At 39.8% G+C, this 21001-nt stretch overlaps 1 protein-coding gene across 1 annotated transcript; it reads right to left on the minus strand.

Moving 5' to 3' along the window:
- Positions 1-422: 422 nt before the first annotated feature.
- LOC123037335 lies at positions 423-2321 on the minus strand. Its single transcript, XM_044457454.1, has 4 exons — positions 2082-2321; positions 1851-1997; positions 1227-1473; positions 423-1128 (listed from the first exon to the last, which is right to left on the minus strand). Exons 1-4 carry the CDS (start codon positions 2319-2321, stop codon positions 479-481), a joined length of 1284 nt encoding a protein of 427 aa, XP_044313389.1. The 3' UTR covers positions 423-478.
- Positions 2322-21001: the final 18680 nt, after the last annotated feature.

Here is a 21001-nt window from a genome sequence, read left to right on the forward strand (position 1 = left end):
TTCTTAGGTATTTTGTTGATTTGTTTCGGGAGTTACATATATTAGAATTTTGAGGGAAATATACATATAATAACAAATTCGTGATTTAACACTTTGAAAAAAATATAATTTTTATTTATCAAAATAGTGTAAACGCGAACTGGGAGAGATAGGTCTGCTCCTTACAAGATTCAACTTAAAACTCAAACTTATAAACTAAGCTGGCGCTTATCAAACCTTCGATTGGGAGAAAGAACTTTATTGATAAATTGAGAGTGTCCAAAATGAGAGCACTGAGCAAGAGAGCGATGTTTATATTAATTGGCGACTCTTGGGAGCCGATGATTTTGGGTGTGACAAATGCGTAATGTAAATATGTTTATGTGGTAGATATGTGGGTGTGTGTATGTTACTTTATGTGGTAGATATGTGGGTGTGGGTGTGGGTGTAGGTATGTTACTATATATTTCTTTTTGTTGTGCTGTACGATGCCTTCCAATTACGATCTTCGATCGAAGGTTCCTTTAGCCGGGGATGACGAGGCAACATGGTACTTGGAGGACGAGGGCGCTGCCGGAGGTGGTGTACCACGCATTTCAATGGGGTTGTCGAGGACTCCACAAGCCCATCTGCGAGAGACGCTGAGAACGGAGACCAGGATGGACCAGGAACCTCCCCGGAGATGGACTTCGAAGGGATTGGCTCGGCGGTGGACCAACTGCCGGAGATGAAAGACCGCGCACCAGTCGTGGACTCGGCTAGCTTGGCGAAACGCCGCCGGTACGCAGAGCCAGCACATCGAGGACCGCCGAGCTGTCGATTGCCGCCAGGAACCGCATATATATGCCAACGTGGGGCAGGACTTTGGCAGCCAGAAGGTCCGGATAGTTCGATGGGGAGTGTTCTTCGACGGCGAGGACGACCGCAACTCGGTGGAGGACTTCGTCTTCCGGAGTTCCTGCAGAGGCAGTACCAATGCTCGTGGGCAGAGGTGCTCAGGCACCTGGGAACTGGGTCCAAGTCCGGCATAGCAGGGTGGATCGGTGGTCCCAGTTGCGTGCCTCACTGATGGACCGGTTCCGAGGTCGCCAAACCGGGCATGAGAAGATGCACGAACTCCTGCAGCGGGAGCAGCAGCTGGCCTCTCGCCTGAAAAAACCACTGTATGAGCGATAGTTGGTAAAAATTGTTAAAAGGGGCTTGAGAGAAGGAATCGCCAGGTTCGTCTATGCCATGGACCTACTTACGGTGGACGAGCTGCGGGGCGAGTGCATCGAAGTCGAACGCAACTTCGGACGACAGGGACTCGCCACGTACGGGCAGCAACCGCGCTTTGGTTCCGGCGAAAAAACCAGAGTGAACGAGGCCGTCCTTTCGCAAGCGGAGGAGGATACGGATGGGCTGGAGGTGGATGACCTGCGGGCCAAGACCAGGAATCCGTTCCGAGCGGGCTGCTGGAATTGCGGAGCCGGCAACAGAACGGCGCCTGTTCTGCTACCGATGTGGAAGGCCAGGTACCGTGTCTCCGAAATGTCCGGATTGCGCGGAAAACGGTCGGCTGGGCGATCCGAGGGCGGGAAGGATACGTCCTGACAAGAGCCCCGCGAAGGAGTAAATGTTCTAGGAATAAAAAAGGCTTAGTGTGTACGAGTAGAAATAAGCACAGTTTAAAATACTTACCTTATGAGGAGAGGATGCGTCGGTAATTGGAGACCACGAACAGAATTTTCTCCGAGCACCAGTTAGCCGACATGCGAACGGTGTCTAGGAAAGTTCAGAAGGCCAGAGATCGGTTCCGAAAACGTCAGGCCAGACGACGGGAAGTAGTTGCCGCTGTGAAGCGCTGTTCGACGCAAGATCCCAGGCCATACGCCGAAGTCCGAGTCCTGACCAAGCAGCTGACTGGTTTGTTGGACACGGGAGCGAGCCTGCCAGCCTGCTGGGCAAAGGTTACAGGGAGCTGGTCGAGGCGTTGGACGTGCCTGTCCAGAAATACCTGTCCGTAGTCCGCACGGCGTCTAGAGAGGATTATAGGACGCGTCGAAATACCTGTGGAGTACGGAGGACAGATAAAGCGGATCCTGTTCTATGTATGCCCTTACCTGGAGCAGGAGTCCTATTTTGGAGTTGACTTCTGGCAAGCGTTTGGCTTGGCTCCGGCGGTGATAGGCGACAGCGACGTGGAAAGCGTGAAAAAGGCAGCACAAATTAAAGGAGCGCAACAAAAAACAAAGGCAGTACTTGGTAAGCGTGGACCCCGCGCAGGGCACCGTTTGGAACTGCATACGGATTTCGCCAGGCACCGATCCCCAATGCTCCCAATGATTTCGTCGAGTAGCCATGGTTCGGAGGCGTCTCTCTAAATCCTTAGGTGGTATTGCATTTCATGTTGGAATCGGCTGGAGGAACTAAGAAGTAGGTATTCGCCCAAGTTAGTGCTTAGCCACATGAGAGTCATGATTGATTTCACGACAACCTTTCGTCGAGATGGCTTGAAATTGGAAGACATCTTTTTTGGGAACTGTACCAGCATCTGACATTGTACTAGCGTAATGAACTAAGAAAATAAAGAAAAAGAAAGTTTACCGCAGCAGCCGGCCTGCCAACCGAAGGCAAGACCGGCAAATGTTTTGTTAAGAAAGTCAAAAGAAAAATCGTAAAGACACAGGAAAACAGAATTTTGTATAAAACTTTTTTTTTTTTTTTTTTTAAATACGGGAGCTCTGAAATAAACACAACGGGTTAGCCTGACACAAAAGTCGAGACTTCGATGAAAAAACTTGTTATCAAAGTAGTGTTGGTAATAGTATTTTTTAATCTTAAACGTGCAGGTTGTAAGCACTGCTATTTCGGCGAACACAGCTGTATATACACGGCATTTCCGCACACGCCCTGTGAAGGACTTTTTTTCTAATTCAGTTTTTTAGTCCTTTTTTTGTATGGGCTGATTCAGGCTTTTGCCCACTGTTAAGCGATTTTCTAAAAAAATGTGGATACGATTTGTATACAATGTTGAGTTTAAGTCCTTGTAGAAACGTCTTTAAAGCTGATGTAGCGCTCTTTGAGTTGAGAAATTCTTCAAAGTGTTGGGAGTCGTTTTTTCAAATGAAATCTTAAGGGGAGAAACCAGTTTAGGAGGCCGAAATTCGAGTGTAATTTTTTTTAATGAGAAAAAAATAATTCAAATTTGTTTAAACTTGGAGGGTATTTTGCTTATATTTTGAACTACACTTTTTTAGAGGGTGGTGTCCATTGACGATCGCCATCAGAGTTGACCCTTGCTGGACACCTGGAGGTCGCAGTTTTGATCTGAATTTTTTTTCCCTTGTTAGTAACATATTTTATAAGAATATGAACCAAACTCTGACCGAAATAGTGGAAAATTGTCATGTTTTTATATAATTTTTCTTACCTTTCTTACATAACAAATATATAAAAATAAATATACTTAATAATATCATTCCAGAGTTTGGTTAATATTTTTGACTTGAATAAGGAATATGCACATTAATTTTTAGTTCGATTCGTCATTAACTTTTCGAGTTAGGATTCCCGCAAGTGGAAAGAACGTCGTATCTAGAAAAACGCATTTCAAAAATGCAACCGCTTGGGTCAAACGACCGCGCGCTTCGGCACTGAATCGACTGATGTTTATTTGAGTGCTCATATCATCGGAACTAATTGGAATTTCGTTTTGAAACTTAAGAAAAATTCTTGAATAGTTGTACTTACAATTTATTCATTAAACAAGAAAGGAAAGCTAACTTCGGGCGGAGCCGAAGTTGATATACCCTTGCAGAATATTCTGTAAATTATATTCTCCAAAATGATTTATATGATGCATTCTTAATACTCATAAAAAATCCCAACTTCCTAACTTTACAAACACCAAAGTTATGGCATTTCCGATCAATCAGTTATATGGCGGCTATAAGATATAGTCGGCCGATCCTTATGACATTTGGTAGGTCGGATTGATTGGCCAAAAATAAAACCCATATAAAATCCCAACTTCCTAACTTTAAAAATACTAACGTTATGGCATTTCCGATCAATCAGTTATATGTCGGCTATAGTCGGCCGATCCCGGCCGTTCCGACATACATACTGCGTGCAAAGGAAAGAAGTTATGGCATTTCCAATGGTTCAGCTCAAAAGTTAATCAAGATGTGTTATTACAGAAGACGACCGTGTCTGTCACGGCCGAGAATCCATAAGTCTGCCGGGTGTCGTCTGCGGGGACGCCGTCGACCCAGTGGTATTGCAAGATGTCTTGCCAGACAGTTTGCATGTGTGAGCAAACATTCCCGATATCGACTTGAGGATTTGCAAATCGTCTCCGTTATTGTCGGCACTCCCGTGTCCTGGAACATAACTCGGTTTTCTACATAATGGTGCCATTTCACCCCTAGTATCCTCCTGAGAGCCTTTGTAATGCATGTTTGCACCCTTTTTAGTGACGAATCACAGGCCGTGCCCCAGCAAGTGATTCCCCAGTTTAAAGTTGGAAGGACAATGGCCTTAAAAAGCCGCACCTTAGCTTCAAGGGATAGGCCGCTGCCTGGACGAAGGAGCCAGTCCATTTTGTCAAGTTTTGTTCTTGCTGATCCACAAACTCGATCAATTTGTCCCTTCCAACAAAGGCGACGGTCTAAGGTAACTCCGAGGTACGTCACCTTATCTTCGTGCTTGAGCCTATTCCCATCAATGTAAAGGCTACGCGAACGGCCAGGGCGGAGAGCAAAAGTGGCATGTTGCGTTTTGTCAACATTAAGCGCAATGTTCCATCGAGAGGCCCAGCACTCAAATTCGTCTAAGAATGTCTGGACGCGTCGGGACGCAGACGTAGTGGTGCTACCAGCAGCAAGAAATGCAGTGTCATCTGCATATGTGGCCAGGAGTGTACCACGAGCAACTGGGTTTGGAAGATCCGAAGTGTAAATTGTATAGAGGACCGGACCAAGGACGCTTCCCTGCGGGACACCAGCACGAATTAGGCGAAGTCCAGAACGGTGTCCACGAATGTCTACAGCAAACTCCCTATTATCTAAGAACGATACGAGATTCCAGAGCCTTTCAGGCAAAAGCGGCATTAGCTTGTAGAACAGTCCTTCGTGCCAAACCCTGTCAAAGGCCTGTCGAACATCGAGAAAAACGGCTGAGCAGTATTTGTGGTCTTCGAAAGCCCCCAGGACATGGTTAATTACTCTGTGCACTTGCTCGATAGCACTATGGCTACTACGGAAACCAAACTGATGGTTCGGAAGTGCGTCTTCAAAGGCGTTAATAGCTAGAAGTCTACCAAGCATGATCCGCTCCAAAATTTTGGAGAAAGTGGACAGCAAACTAATCGGCCTATAAGATTCCGGGCAACATGGGTCTTTTCCTTTTTTTGCCACCATTGTGACTAATGCTCGTTTTTAAGGTGATGGAAAATAACCAAGGTCCAGGCAAGCATTAAAGAGGAGACAGAGCTGTGCAATGACAGAGCTAGGCAGAGCCTTTGCTACTTTGCCATCAATCGCGTCCAAGCCAGGAGCTTTAGTAGTAACCAGTCGCTTTATATGACCACGTACCTCATCTTCGTCTACTGGACGGACAGTACTAACCTAGAGATTGTTGTCTGCACTTCTTCGCTTGTTGCAAATTCAAATGGAGTAAAGCGATTTTCAAGATCATCAGCAAATACTTCAGCAATCTCGGAATCACTGTGGGCCATATCGATGGTATGCCTCGTCCTCATCCAGACACGGCGAAGTGCATGACCCTTTCTGGCCAAGGCAGCAATTTCTGGCTTTGAATAAGCCCAAGATGGAGGAGGAATAGGTATACTTCTAGGAGGAGGGGCAGCTTGATGGATCTGTTCAACTAAGACCTCAGCAAAGGAATCTACGTCGTCCACAGAAAGAAGAGAAGGTTGCTCCTGAGTCAGAGCAGTAAGTTGCGCACTGAATCTTTTAAGATCCGTGCCCCGGGGAAGAAGCCTGGATTTGGTAACGATCGTATAGGCAGCCACGCAAAAATATATCAGGAGCGGAATATGATCAGAGGAAAGTCCCGGGCACTCTGAGATTGTAAGGTGGTTGCACGGGATGCCTTTATACACAGCAAAATCAATGGCCGTCGGGAGGTGGTCATTGATCCAAGGAAAATGAGTGGGTCCGCCAGTAGCCAAAATCTGCATATTTGAGTCAGCAATAACTGACATCTGGGTGTTTCCCCGAGGGCATGATCGCCTGCACCCCCAGAAACTGTGGTGCGCATTCCAATCCCCTCCAATGAGAAAGCGGCTACCTACAGAGCCAAAAAGACGCAGATATTCCTCAGTCGTCCAAGAAAGGCGGTGACCAGGTGGACAGTAGACAGCACCAAATGAAATTCTGCCAAACCCAGTGACCAAACTTATGGCAACTGCTTGCAGGTGATGCTCCGATATTGTGGCACTTATGTGATAATCTAAACAGGATTTGATGATGACAGCAGCACCACCACGATGTCGATCATCAGGGTGGTTGGCAGAGTGAACAGCATATCCATTAATGTGGAAGAATGTACGGCTGGTAAATGTGTCTCTGAGATCAATAAAATGTTAATGTTGCGTTCCTGGAGGAGGTGCTCAATCTCGAGTGATTTGCCAACTAAGTTGTTGGCGTTCCAAATAACGATATTTATACCGTAATTAGTCATCGCATTGCGTTGACCCTGATAGATTGGCGTGCTTAGAAATCACGCTCTGTAACATTTGTAGTGTGGTCGTCATTACTGACATCATTTGATCAAAGCGTAACAACTTATCAATTGCAGCCGCTTGGGCTATCGCAGCAGCCTGTTGTTGCTTCCTTAATCCATTAATAAATTCCAGAAGCCTGTTCTGAGTAGGTTGTTCAACAAGGAGGTCTTTTCAGTTGGATGTGAATTAGCCGTTGGCGAAGTCTGACTTGAAGATGCAGAGAGACGCGTAGAAAACCAAGCATTTTGAGCCGGGGGCATGGCAGGCTTAAAAGTACGTTTTTGAGTAGGTCTACGCTCTACAGAACCAGTGGGCTTACGTCTTTCAATAGCCTCTAAATAGACAGGACATCGACGGGAAGACGCACTATGATTAGAACCATAGTTAATGCACTTGAGTTGTTCCTCATTTATGGCCAAGCACCTATCCTTGTCTTTTGTTTTGTCGTCACCAGCACATCTGGCACACTTTGGCAAGAGTGAGCAAAAATCTTTAGAATGTCCAAATTCTTGACATCTGAAACACCTTAAAGGACCCTTTTCTCTGAAGCTGCGGTTCCACTGTAACCACCTGGTAGTCAATTATCTGGATATCATATACATTTTTGTTATTTTTAGCTGGTTCCAGCTCCACAAAGAATATATTCCGGTTCGCCTTCCCATTTTCACCAGGGGGGTTGAATACATTCCGAGGGTTGTGTCCCAAAGCTTTAAGTTTTGCAGTAATTTCGGCTATTTCAGTGGAAGCGTGAAGTCCCTTGATGACGACTCGAAAGGCTCGTTCATTTTTAAACTGAAAAGTGCTAACAGGAATTCCATTATCCTTGAAAAGCTTCTGGACTACACGGTAAACAGTGCCGTCATCTACAGTAACCCTACAGGAAGATTTACCAGTTGCTTTGAGGCGAAAACCATTGGTCACAGAAGATAGTAAGGAAATTAGTTGCCTAAAATCAGTGATTCCCCTCAAAAGGAAGGGTGACGGACGGGGATCACGTTTCTTGGTTTTAGCTTGAGAAGAGGCATTGCGTGGGGACACCGAATGCAAGTTAGCTTCAACAGGCTCAGACAATCCATGACCAAGTTTAGAGGTGCTGATTGATTCATTATTATGAGTGGAAGTCATTGTATCATCATCATCATCATCAGACAAAATAGCAAAGCTATTGTTCTTTCCTAAGTAGGTAGAGTCTTCTTGACTTAAAGAATGTGATTGTATGGTCATGCCAGAGGATGGAGCTTAAGGACGTTTATGGTCGCCAACAGGGTTTGGCAGCGATGATTTGTTGATATTACTACCTCCGAGTATGTCAAGATTTCGTCTTTTCCTTAGGTCATTATCGGCAGCATTCTTACTAATCCACTTGGGGGTAAAAATGGTCATAGTCGGGACAGATGAGGTGTCTGAATAATTGAAATCATCAAATTCATCAGAAGTATCAGAGAGACACCTATTGGCATCAAAGGCAGTCGCCTTGGCATTCCTAGAGGCATTCATAACAGCTACTTTAGCAGCTTCATCTGTATTGACTGGCAGTCGCGTAACTTGGTCCTTAGCAAAGACCGAGTGCTTAGCCACAAGAGAGTCATGATTGATTTCACGACAACCTTTCGTCGAGATGGCTTGAAATTGGAAGACATCTTTTTTGGGAACTGCACCAGCATCTGACATTGTACTAGCGTAATGAACTAAGAAAATAAAGAAAAAGAAAGTTTACCGCAGAAGCCGGCCTGCCAACCGAAGGCAAGGCCGGCAAATGTTTTGTTAAGAAAGTCAAAAGAAAAATCGTAGACACAGGAAAACAGAATTTTGTATAAAACTTTTTTGTTTTTTTTTTTTTTTTGAATACGGGAGCTTTGAAATAAACACAACCGGTTAGCCTGACACATAAGTCGAGACTTCGATGAAAAAACTTGTTATCAAAGAAGTGTTGGTAATAGTATTTTTTAATCTTAAACGTGCAGGTTGTAAGCACTGCTATTTCGGCGAACACAGCTGTATATACACGGCATTTCGGCACACGCTCTGTGAAGGACTTTTTTTCTAATTCAGTTTTTTAGTCCTTTTTTTGTATGGGCTGATTCAAACGTTTGCCCACTGTTAAGCGATTTTCTAAAAAAATGTGGATACGATTTGTATACAATGTTGAGTTTAAGTCCTTGAAGAAACGTCTTTAAAGCTGATGTAGCGCTCTTTGAGTTGAGAAATTCTTCAAAGTGTTGGGAGTCGTTTTTTCAAATGCATTATTGAAATACTTGCAGACCTCCGTAGTGCTGCAATCTTAAGGGGAGAAACCAGTTTAGGAGGCCGAAATTCGAGTGTGATTTTTTTTAATGAGAAAAAAATAATTCAAATTTGTTTAAACTTGGAGGGTATTTTGTTTCTATTTTGAACTACACTTTTGGTAAGTCATTTCCGCCGGAATTGGGGGACTTAGAGGGTGGTGTCCATTGACGATCGCCATCAGAGTTGACCCTTGCTGGACACCTGGAGGTCGCAGTTTTGATCTGCATTTTTTTTCCCTTGTTAGTAACATATTTTCTAAGAATATGAACCAAACTCTGACCGAAATAGTTCAAAATTGTCATGTTTTTATATAATTTTTCTTACCTTTCTTACATAACAAATATATAAAAATAAATATACTTAATAATATCATTCCAGGAGCTAGAATTGATCCTTGAGGAACACCTGCTGTTAATTTTCATATAATTAATCGTTCTGGACCATCAGGGCTGCAGACGAAAAAAGATCTTTGCGTAAGATAGCAGTGTAGAATCCCGGTTAGGATTAAGTTCAATTTGTCAAAGTCAAAGGCTTTTTTGAAGTCGAGTGCAAATTAATTTAGATCGTTAAAGTTGATTTAAAAAAATAAAATTTTTATTTCAAATTTTATTTGATTGGTAAAGCCTAGGATTCAGATCGACGAAAACCGTACGCCAGTCATGAGAGAGAGCGATAGGCAAACAGCTGACGTTCACGTTTCGTCGGGCCCTTTTTTCACGTCGGTACTCAGATCGACGAAAAAAATACCAGAAAATTGCATAGCGTTGCCAGTCTGCGGAATTGAACCCTAAAGCCTAGTATCCAGATCGACAACCGATTACGCTAGCGTAAAAACTTTAATCTTTCCAGTGTGACCAAAAGTTTGAGAGTTCATCAGATTTAAGCGTGCTATGGTCGTACTGTCAATCAGCTGGGTTTGTTGACAAGCAGTTAAAATTCAAACATCGTATTTGCGGGAAAAAGCCTTTAAAAGATATTATCAAATACCTTGGCATGACAATTAAAAAACAATACAATTTAAATTTAACAGTTGTTTTTTTTTAATGTACTGATAATTATTTGCTAATTTAAAGTTCATAGCTGCACTTTTATTGTGTTTTTTCGTACATTCTGGACCTAAAAAACATTTTCCTCTGACAAGAGGCACCCCAGATAGTATTAATGTTATTTTGTCCTCACATATAAACACCTGCAATCGACTTTTGCGAGTTTTTTGAGTTTTTCCCTCCATTTCTTATAATGTTCAGTGAGAAGCGCACGCCAAAAGATTAAATTTTTTAATCTTTTCGCTAGGGTTCACGTTTCCGCAGACTGGCAACGCTATGGAATTTTCTGGTATTTTTTTCGTCGATCAGGAGACCGACGTGAAAAAAAGGCCCGACGAAAAGTGAACGCCAGCTGTTTGCCTCTCGCTCTCTCTCATGACTGGCGTACGGTTTACGTCGAAGTGGATACTAGGCTTAACGAAAAGAAAAAAAATTTAATCTTTTGGCGTGCGCTTCTCACTGAACATTATAAGAAATGGAGGGACAAACTCAAAAAACTTGCAAAAAGTCGATTGCAGGAGTTTACATGTGAGGACAATATAACATTAATACTATCTGGGGTGCTTCTTGTTAGTGCAAAATGTTTTTTAGGTCAGGAATGTACAAAAAAACAAAAAAAATGGGGCTAATTTAATCTTTTGGCGTGCGCTTCTCACTGAACATTATAAGAAATGGAGGGACAAACTCAAAAAACTTGCAAAAGTCGATTGCAGGAGTTTACATGTGAGGACAATATAACATTAATACTATCTGGGGTGCTTCTTGTCAGTGCAAAATGTTTTTTAGGTCAAAAATGTACAAAAAAACACAAAAAAAATGGGGCTATGAACTTTAAATTAGCAAATAATTTAAAAAAAACTGTTAAATTTAAATTGTATTTTTTTTTAATTTCTTTGTACAGCGGCAGACTTGTCTTGCCAAGGTATTTGATAATATCTTTTAAAGGCTCTTTCCTGCAAATACGATATTTGAATTTTAACTGCTTGTCAACAAACCCAGCTGATTGACAGTCTCGAAATTTTGGTCACACTGGAGAGATTAAGGTTTTTACGCTAGCATACTCGTTTGTCGATCTGAGTACTAGGCTTAATTGACCTTAATTCACTAACTCACTTATACATCAAGACACTTTTACTTTTAATCCTTAGATATGACCGATCTCGATTTCAATCTGAACAAGACTGACTTCTTAATTTGTAAATCTTATCCAAGGAACCTCGGCCAGAAGCTATATAGTAAGAATTTTCTTTTTTTTTATATTTCTGCATTTAAAAGTTTTCGATTAGGTGCCTAAATAGCGAGAAAATCAAAAAATAAAAGCGGCCCTCATGTTCAAAATTCTACCGTTCCGCTATCGCCGCTAAGTCAGTGACGGACATAAGTTTTTCCGCTAGCTAACTTGTTTTTCGATCTGAGTACTAGGCTTAACGACTGAGAAGCCGGCATCGCCGAAAGCTGTGATGAATATCGGGACTGCAGAGACTTTTTATACCCTTGCAGAGGGTATTATAATTTTTGTCAAAAATGTGCAACGCAGTGAAGGAGACATCTCCGACTCTATAAAGTATATATATTCTTGATCAGGATCGCTTCCTGAGTTGATATAAGCATGTCCGTCTGTCCGTCTATCTGTTTCTACGCGAACTAGTCTCTCAGTTTTAAAGATATCGACTTGAAACTTAGCACACACCCTTCTTTCCTTTCCACGCAGTATATAAGTCGGAACGGAGGGAATCGGCCGACTATATCCTATAGCTGCCATATAACTGAACAATCGGAAATGTCATAACTTTCGTGTTTTTAAAGTTAGGAAGTTGGGATTTTTTATGGGTTTTATTTTTGGCCAATCAATCCGACCAACTAAATTTCATAAGGCCGACTATATCCTATAGCTGCCATATAACTGAACGATTGGAAATGCCATAACTTTGGTGTTTTTAAAGTTAGGAATATAATTTACAGAATATTCTGCAAGGGTATATCGACTTCAGCTCCGCCCGAAGTTAGCTTTCCTTTCTTGTTATTTGTCAGAACAGAATATTCCCTTAAGGAAATCGTTAAATTGGACAAAACATCTAAACGTCCAAATTTTGAACCAGACAAGAACGACACGAGTACTGGTTACATTAATTTTGGTATATGGCGTCTTAAGATCGTAATTTTTACAAACTGATATGTTTATGATGCCAAATGTAAAAATATTAATCTTTGATTTATAAAGAAAATAATAAAGCGCGTTTGACCAAAAATTAGCTCCTCTATGTTTGCACACGAAATTCTAAAATAAAAAAGATAATTTATCATGTACTTGTGCCATCCAGCTAAATGCGAAATTGGAAGCTATTTAAATTATGAGATTGGGGTTTCCGAAAGGACAAGGTCTTCCCATTCCCATTCATAATGAAATTTTATAAGTTTAACAACAGCAGACAGAGGCACAGCCGTTTTAGGAGTTTGGAAGCATGTACATGACTTTAAATAAGACTGTGGCAAGACATACATAGCTCGTCAACGCAGATTCCGACATCTATGATTCGTCTATGATTCGGCTCCAACGGACTCCCAGGCTTTTAGGGTTTTAAAAATCGCTAAGCCTAAGACTTTAGGACGATTTGCACCCAGTTGTTTACCAATAGTTTTTTTATTTTAGCTATTAACTATTAACTTTCTGTTAAAATAAATGATTTTTATCCAAAAAGCACAGATCAGTTGAATATGATTTACATGATTTATCAGATAAAACAAGAGAGAACGCTATAGTCGGGTGCCCCGACTATCAGATACCCGTTACTCAGGTAAAGGGAGTGCGAGGGAGATGGAGATAGAAACTTTGATCATGCATAACTTTTTAACGATTGGTCCGATTTGAAAAATTTCTTCTACATTTCGATAGGTATTGATAAACACAATAAAACTGCATTTTTACTTTTCCGAAATATTTAAAATTTTAAAATCGTATATAAGCGATTGTGGGCGTTAAAGGGGGCGTGGCACCTTTTTGAAACAAACTTGCGCTGCGTAGGAACTCCTAGAATCTGCATGCAGAATGCCAATCTTCTAGCTTTTATAGTTTCCGAGATCTCAGCGTTCATACGGACAGACGGACAGACAGACGGACAGACGGACAGACGGACATGGCTATATCAACTCAGGAGGTGATCCTGATCAAGAATATATATACTTTATAGGGTCGGAAACGCTTCCTTCTAGCTGTTACATACTTTTGCACGAATACAATATACCCTTTTACTCTACGAGTAACGGGTATAATTACCTCTCTTGATTGCGAAGCATGGGTCTACTAAAACGGTGGAACGTTTCTTGCTAGGTATGTCCGATAGTTCCTATGGTTTTGATTTGCGTACACATATTTAAGGATGTGAAAGTTTCAGATCGCTAGCTGAGCAAACGGTATTAAATCAGACGGACATGGCTATATAAACTTCGATTTGCCTCAGTTTGTTTTCTTTCTTCTTTGTTCTTAATAAAAGAAATAGTTTGAAGTGAATTTTTTTAAAATAGGGCTTCTTTTTCTTATGATCATATTCAAAATGTTAATAGTAATAGTAATGGGACATTACCACGAAAGCAATAATAGCCAAATTAAAAAAAAGACTACAACACAATCGCAATAACTTCAAAATATCTAACTTGGCAAGACTGAGCGTAAGTTTTTAAAATTAAGAACAAATAACCCTAAAGCCATCAAAAACGGTTATAACAAGTCAACCAAAAAATGTGTTGTCATTTTGAAGATGAATATACATTTGCATTGCCAATAGTTCCCTTCCTCAATCGCCGAAACAAAGGCAACTAATTGAGTTATTACCAAAAGAGTTATTTAATGCTTTACTTAGACTTATTGAAATGTTAAATTCAATACTTGTACAATAATGATCTCTCAAACTGTTCGCTGTCTTTAAGATTATTTCGCAACTTAAATGAAAACAAGAAAGGAAGCAAACTTCGGCAAGTCGAAGTTTATATACCCTTGCAGTTATAACAAAACATTTTGATTTCTATGCCTATATTTCTAAAAACAATAAAGCTATGTCGATTTTGCGCTGCATTTTGCCATCGTTTCTATGGCAGCTATATGATATTGTTGCCCGATTTTTAATTAATTAATACCGTAATTCTATAATATTTAAATATTACCAAATTTCAAAGAACCAAAAAAAAAATGAAACACAACTGTTATAATTTTTTTGAATTTGTTTTCCGATTGTTCCTATGGGAGCTATATAATATAGTCTCCCGATCCGTCTCGTTCCGACTTATATAATACCTGCAATAGAAAGACAACTTTTGGGAAAGTTTAGCGTAGAAACGGACGGACGGATGGATGGATAGACAGACAGACAGACCATAGCATAGAGTAAGAATCTATATAGAGGTTCCGAGATCATAGAGTAAGAAACTATATAGAGGTTTCATTTGCTCTGCCCGCGCTCTCAAGGGACTTTGCCAGTGATGCCACGTAGGGGAAAAACGGGAAAAAATAGAGTTTTTCATTTGTTCGATCGAACTGGAATCGAGTCCCGCGGTGAGTTTCCGCAGCTGCGCTGGTCGCTCTTATTCCTAAGGATTGGTGCGAGAATTCCCCATACTATTGCTTGTGCTTCGCACATGTTAGAAGTGGTGAGAAACCGAAGCTAGCTTCGAACATGGCTCTCAGCAGAGCTTTGGCAGAGGCCCGGACTGAGCAAATGAAACCTCTATATAGTTTCTTACTCTATGCCGAGATACAGACGGACGGACATTGGTAGCATATAGTAAGAATCTACATAGAGATTTTATTTGCTCTGCCCGCACCTCTGCCAAAGCTCTGCTGAGAGCCTTGTTCGAAGCTAACTTCGATTTCTCACCACTCCTAACATGTGCGAAGCACAAGCAATAGTATGGGGAGTTCTCGCACCAATCTTTAGGAATGAGAGCGACCAGTGCAGCAATAAATATTCACCACGGGACTTAATTCCAGTTCGATCGAACAAATGGAAAACTCTCTTTTTTTCCGTTTTTCCACTACGTGCATTTTTTTTTGTTCGATCGAACTTCATTAGAGTCCCATTATTACATTACTACTCTATGATTAAAGTAAACTATCGCTCTTAAACCAAATGTCATAAGCATCTAAGAATTTTTAGTTAATATGTTTTAATTACCATCTAGCTAATTGAACCAAAAAATCACACATTGTTTTAATTCTTTCTTTCAAAAAACTCGCAAAACTCGATTGCAGGAGTTTACATGTGAGGACCAAATAACATTAATACTATCTGGGGTGCCTCTTGTCAGAGCAAAATGTTTTTTAGGTCCAGAATGTACGAAAAAACACAATAAAAGTGCAGCTATGAACTTTAAATCAGCAAATAATTTAAAAAAAACTGTTAAATTTAAATTGTATTGTTTTTTAATTTCTTTGTACAGCGGCAGACTTTTCTTGCCAATGTATTTGATAATATCTTTTAAAGGCTCTTTCCCGCAAATTGGAGGTGCAGAAACATCGAGTGAAACATCGATAACATCGATGTTTTCAAAACATCGAAACCATCGATGGTTCGTGACCACCATCGATGTTTTCACTAAAGCCTAGTATCCAGATCGACGAAAACCGTACGCCAGTCATGAGAGAGAGCGAGTGGCAAACAGCTAGCGTTCACTTTTCGTCGGGCCTTTTTTTCACGTTGGTCCCCTGATCGACGAAAAAATACCAGAAAATTGCATAGCGTTGCCAGTCTGCGGAAATGAACTTTGGGTGAATCCTAGCGAAAAGATTAAAAAATTTAATCTTTTGACGTGCGCTTCTCACTGAACATTATAAGAAATGGAGGGAAAAACTCAAAAAACTCACAAAAGTCGATTGCAGGTGTTTACATGTGAGGACAAAATAACATTAATACCATCTGGGGTGCCTCTTGTCAGATCAAAATGTTTTTTAGGTCCAGAATGTACGAAAAAACACAATAAAAGTGAAGCTATGAACTTTAAATTAGCAAATAATTATCAGTAAATTAAAAAAATTAACTGTTAAATTTAAATTGTATTGTTTTTTAATTTCTTTGTACAGCGGCAGACTTTTCTTGCCAAGGTATTTGATAATATCTTTTAAAGGCTCTTTCCCGCAAATTGGAGGTGCAGAAACATCGAGTGAAACATCGATAACATCGATGTTTTCAAAACATCGAAACCATCGATGGTTCGTGACCACCATCGATGTTTTCACTAAAGCCTAGTATCCAGATCGACGAAAACCGTACCATAGAGTAATAATGTATAGAGCCGTCATTTGCTCTGCCCGCGCTCTCGAGTGACTTTGCCAGTGATGCCACGTAGGGGAAAAACGGAAAAAAAGAGAGTTTTGCAAATGTTCGAATCGAGCCTGAATCCATGCCCATGGTGAATTCTTATTGCTGCACTGGTCGCTCTTATTCCTAAGGATAGGTGCGAGAATTCCCCATACTATTGCTTGTGCTTCGCACATGTTAGAAGTGGTGAGAAACCGAAGTTTGAAGAAGTTAGCTTCGAACATGGCTCTCAGCAGAGCTTTGGCAGAGGCCCGGGCAGAGCAAATGAAACCTCTATATAGTTTCTTACTCTATGACCGTACGCCAGTCATGAGAGAGCGAGAGGCAAACAGCTGGCGTTCGCTTTTCGTCGGGCCTTTTTTCACGTTGGTCCCCTGATCGACGAAAAAAATACCAGAAAATTCCAGAGCGCTTCCAGTCTGCGGAAATGAACTTTGGGTGAACCCTAGCGAAAAGATTAAAAAATTTAATCTTTTGACGTGCGGTTCTCACTGAACATTATAAGAAATGGAGGGAAAAACTCACAAAAGTCAATTGCAGGTGTTTACATGTGAGGACAAAATAACATTAATACTATCTGGGGTGCCTCTTGTCAGATCAAAATGTTTTTTAGGTCCAGAATGTACGAAAAAACACAATAAAAGTGAAGCTATGAACTTTAAATTAGCAAATAATTATCAGTAAATTAAAAAAATTAACTGTTAAATTTAAATTGTATTGTTTTTTAATTTCTTTGTACAGCGGCAGACTTGTCTTACCAAGGTTTTTGATAATATCATTTAAAGGCTCTTTCCCGCAAATACGATATTTGAATTTTAACTGCTTGTCAACAAACCCAGCTGATTGACAGTACCGTAGCACGCTTAAATCTGATGAACTCTCAAACTTTTGGTCGCACTGGAAAGATTAAAGTTTTTACGCTAGCGTAATCGTTTGTCGATCTGGATACTAGGCTATACGCTCGAACACAAATCTTATAGGATTCAACGAGCAGCCTATGACCTTAACTGGCGGCTATCAGCATAGTTGATAGCCAGTCCAGTTGACGAGCGGCGTGTGGCAGGGCATATGACGGGATCACCACCGGCTGGTGACCGGTTCCATCTTCCCTAATATAAATCTGAAAAGAAATAAAACAAAAAAAACAATCATATATATATTATTTATTTATCTTTTTATTTATTCCATTTATTTATTTATACTATTTATTCATTTTCCCAAGTATTTATTTATTTACCAAAAAATTTATCAATATATTTCATAAAACTATACATTTATTTATTTCGAACATTTATTTATTTATTTAAAACATTTATTTATTTTTGTAAAATTTTGTTTCTATAATTATTATGTTATTGTATCATGGCTGCGTCTGCAATTTTACAGTATTGGGGGATAAAAGCTTTTTGGAGTTTGGGGACATTTGTTTATAATGCAAGAGGATGTTTACATTAATTGGTCAGTCGTGGGAGCCGACAATTTGGGGTTCTTTCATTTGTTTATAACTCAAGAGGATGTTTATATTAATTGGCGACTCTTGGGAGCCGATGATTTTGGGTGTGACAAATGCGTAATGTAAATATGTTTATGTGGTAGATATGTGGGTGTGTGTATGTTACTTTATGTGGTAGATATGTGGGTGTGGGTGTGGGTATGTTACTTCCCCATCCATTAGAAAAAAGCCTGTCCGCAGGCGGATATATTAGGGTATATGTGAGTGGGTATATTAGTTTGTGTAGTATTTTCGTTTAATTGTAGGGTATTTTCATTTGGTGCAATATTGTTTAATTCTGTTAGATTTTCTGGGTTCTTAGTATTGTTTTTGTTTTGATTTTTATATTTAATTACAATGTTTCTCGGAATACTCTTAAATTTATAGATGAAGTAAATAATTAAAATTATAATTATTACAATTAAAATAGTAAGTATTATAATTTGAAATTCGGACGTTGATGCACTATGATCAGCGCAAACAAGTGGCCCTTACGACACCAAGCAGTGCTTGTTACGCGCGGAGCCTAATAGGCGTAAAAACGAGATCGCGAGAAGTTAAAAGCACAATGTAGAAGCGGACAGACTAAGATTACAAATACGTACGAGACTAATACTAATACTAATTTTGTGCTAGGTAAGATAAAATTAATGATTTTAGGCTTGGAAAAGAGTCGGTAGTAGAAATAATGTGGTATAGTCTATTATAGTCGTTACACAGTACTCTAAACGGTTCATGCATATCAAAGTTAGATCTACAAATGTTTAATGTAAGAGGAACATAGTTCCTGGTAATTCTATTAGGCACAGAGAAGCTTATGCGACCCAGTAACTCGGGACTCTCCACATCCCCGTGAATAAGTTTATAGATAAAAGTTGTGGCAAGCATCGTTCTACGGTTTACTAAGGATGGTAGATTAATTAAGAGAAGTGTACTAGAGTAGGATGGTAAAATAAGGCTTGCATTCCAGTTAAGGCAAATAATAAAAAGTTCTTTTGCACAGACTCTATCCGGTCTATATGTACACCATACTGAGGACTCCAAACTGCAGAACAGTACTCCAGGATTGGACGGACTAGTGAAATAAACAGAGTCTTTGTAACATAGGGATCATCGAATTCCTTTGACGAATTCCTAAACTTAAGTTTAGGGTCAAGGAGGACGCCAAGGTAATCAACATGCGTAATTCTAGACAACGCGCAACCACCCAGCGAATACGTTGCATATTGTGGGTTCACCCGAAAAAATGTCATTACTTTGCACTTATTGCCATTTAAATCCAGAAGATTTTCACAACACAATGTTTGAAAATCGTTTAGGTCAGATTGTAAGTCTGAACTGCTAGAAATTTCGTTATATTGCAGGCATAACTTAACGTCATCTGCGTACATAAGGACACGCGACTTTGTCAAGACTAGAGGGAGATCGTTTATAAATAAAGTAAAAAGAAGTGGGACAAGGTGGCTTACTTGTGGGACGCCTGAAGTAACTCGGATCAAATCAGAGATCGAGTTTTTAAAGAGGAGTCCTACCACTCAGATAACTTGAGATCCATGTTAGAAGATCACATGGAAACCCTAATAAGTCTAGCTTTAATACAAGAAGCAAGTGATTTACTGAATCAAACGCTTTACTAAAATCAGTGTAAACTACGTCAGTCTGCATGTTCTTTCTAAAGCCATTTATTACAAAAGACGTTAGCTCCAAGAGGTTTGTCGTCGTAGATCTTCGCCTTATAAATCCATGTTGACATGGAGATATAATCGATCTACAAAGATGTTGCAAATGGGGTGTAATAGTGTTTTCGAAAAGCTTTGGGATGGCGAATAATTTGGATATATGTTATTTTTTCTTGTATGTATTCTTATTATATCTTTTGCTTCAATTATTGACAGTGGTTCTATCATTGTTACATTATTGTTAACATAAATAGTTTGTGTGTAATCCATTATAGTATTTGTTATTAAGATTTCTTCGATTTGTACAGAACAATTAAATGCTTTTACGATTTTATTTCCTTCGACAACTATTGCTTGATTTATACATGTTTGGTTTAAAATAGTTTTCGGTAAGTTCCAAGTAATTATAATATTTGGCTTTATATAATTTGTTTCATATTTTTTATACATTTTTGTGTATTTACATTCGGCATTGGCTTGGTTTAATATTCCTATAATGCATTTATTTGTAACTCTTTCTTTTGTGTTAAATGAAAATATTTGATTATTTTGAAAATAGTATTTGTCTTCTAAAGGTTTTGTTAATATGTCATTAAATTTATTTGGGTAAGACAAAATTTTGAATATTGACGTTTTTATAATGTCTTTTGGGATATGAGAAATTATCAATATTTGATTAGTATTGGTTTGTAACCAAGTAGAGGTTTTTATTATTAATAATTTTTCTGAATTAACATGTGTTAAAGTATCATGCTTAAGTAATTTAGGGTTAAAAATGCCTAGTCTAGTAAAAAAACCTCGCAACCTGAGCTTCGATAGCGTGCGACACAAACCGACACTGCGATAGCTGGTTTATAATTGCACTGGGACGAACGACGTTTGGGTTCTTTAAGGATATAACCGTATAAAAAGTTATATCCTACCGGCTGCGCCAATAACAAATTCGGGATTTAACACTTTGAAAAAAATATAATTTTTATTTATCAAAATAGTGTAAACGCGAACTGGGAGAGATAGGTCTGCTCTTTACAAGATTCAACTTAAAACTCAAACTTATAAACTAAGCTGGCGCTTATCAAACCTTCGATTGGGAGAAAGAACTTTATTGATAAATTGAGAGTGTCCAAAATGAGAGCACTGAGCAAGAGAGCGATCTCGGTTTGAGCTGCGTCTGCAATTTTACAGTATTGGGGGATAAAAGCTTTTTGGAGTTTGGGGACATTTGTTTATAATGCAAGAGGATGTTTACATTAATTGGTCAGTCGTGGGAGCCGACAATTTGGGGTTCTTTCATTTGTTTATAACTCAAGAGGATGTTTATATTAATTGGCGACTCTTGGGAGCCGATGATTTTGGGTGTGACAAATGCGTAATGTAAATATGTTTATGTGGTAGATATGTGGGTGTGTGTATGTTACTTTATGTGGTATATATGTGGGTGTGGGTGTGGGTATGTTACTATATATTTCTTTTTGTTGTGC

Source organism: Drosophila rhopaloa, unplaced genomic scaffold (genome assembly GCF_018152115.1).
Source record: "Drosophila rhopaloa isolate 14029-0021.01 unplaced genomic scaffold, ASM1815211v1 contig_158, whole genome shotgun sequence".
In the NCBI taxonomy this organism is placed as follows: Eukaryota; Metazoa; Arthropoda; class Insecta; order Diptera; family Drosophilidae; genus Drosophila; species Drosophila rhopaloa.

Coding starts and splice junctions, on each gene's coding strand:
- LOC123037335 (XM_044457454.1), bottom strand. CDS start 2,321: ATGGCTACTCGACGAAATCATTGGGAGCATTGGGGATCGGTGCCTGGC. Junction 1,998..2,081: donor AAATAGGACTCCTGCTCCAG/GTAAGGGCATAC, acceptor AATCCTCTCTAG/ACGCCGTGCGGACTACGGAC. Junction 1,474..1,850: donor GTCAGGACTCGGACTTCGGC/GTATGGCCTGGG, acceptor CCACATCGGTAG/CAGAACAGGCGCCGTTCTGT.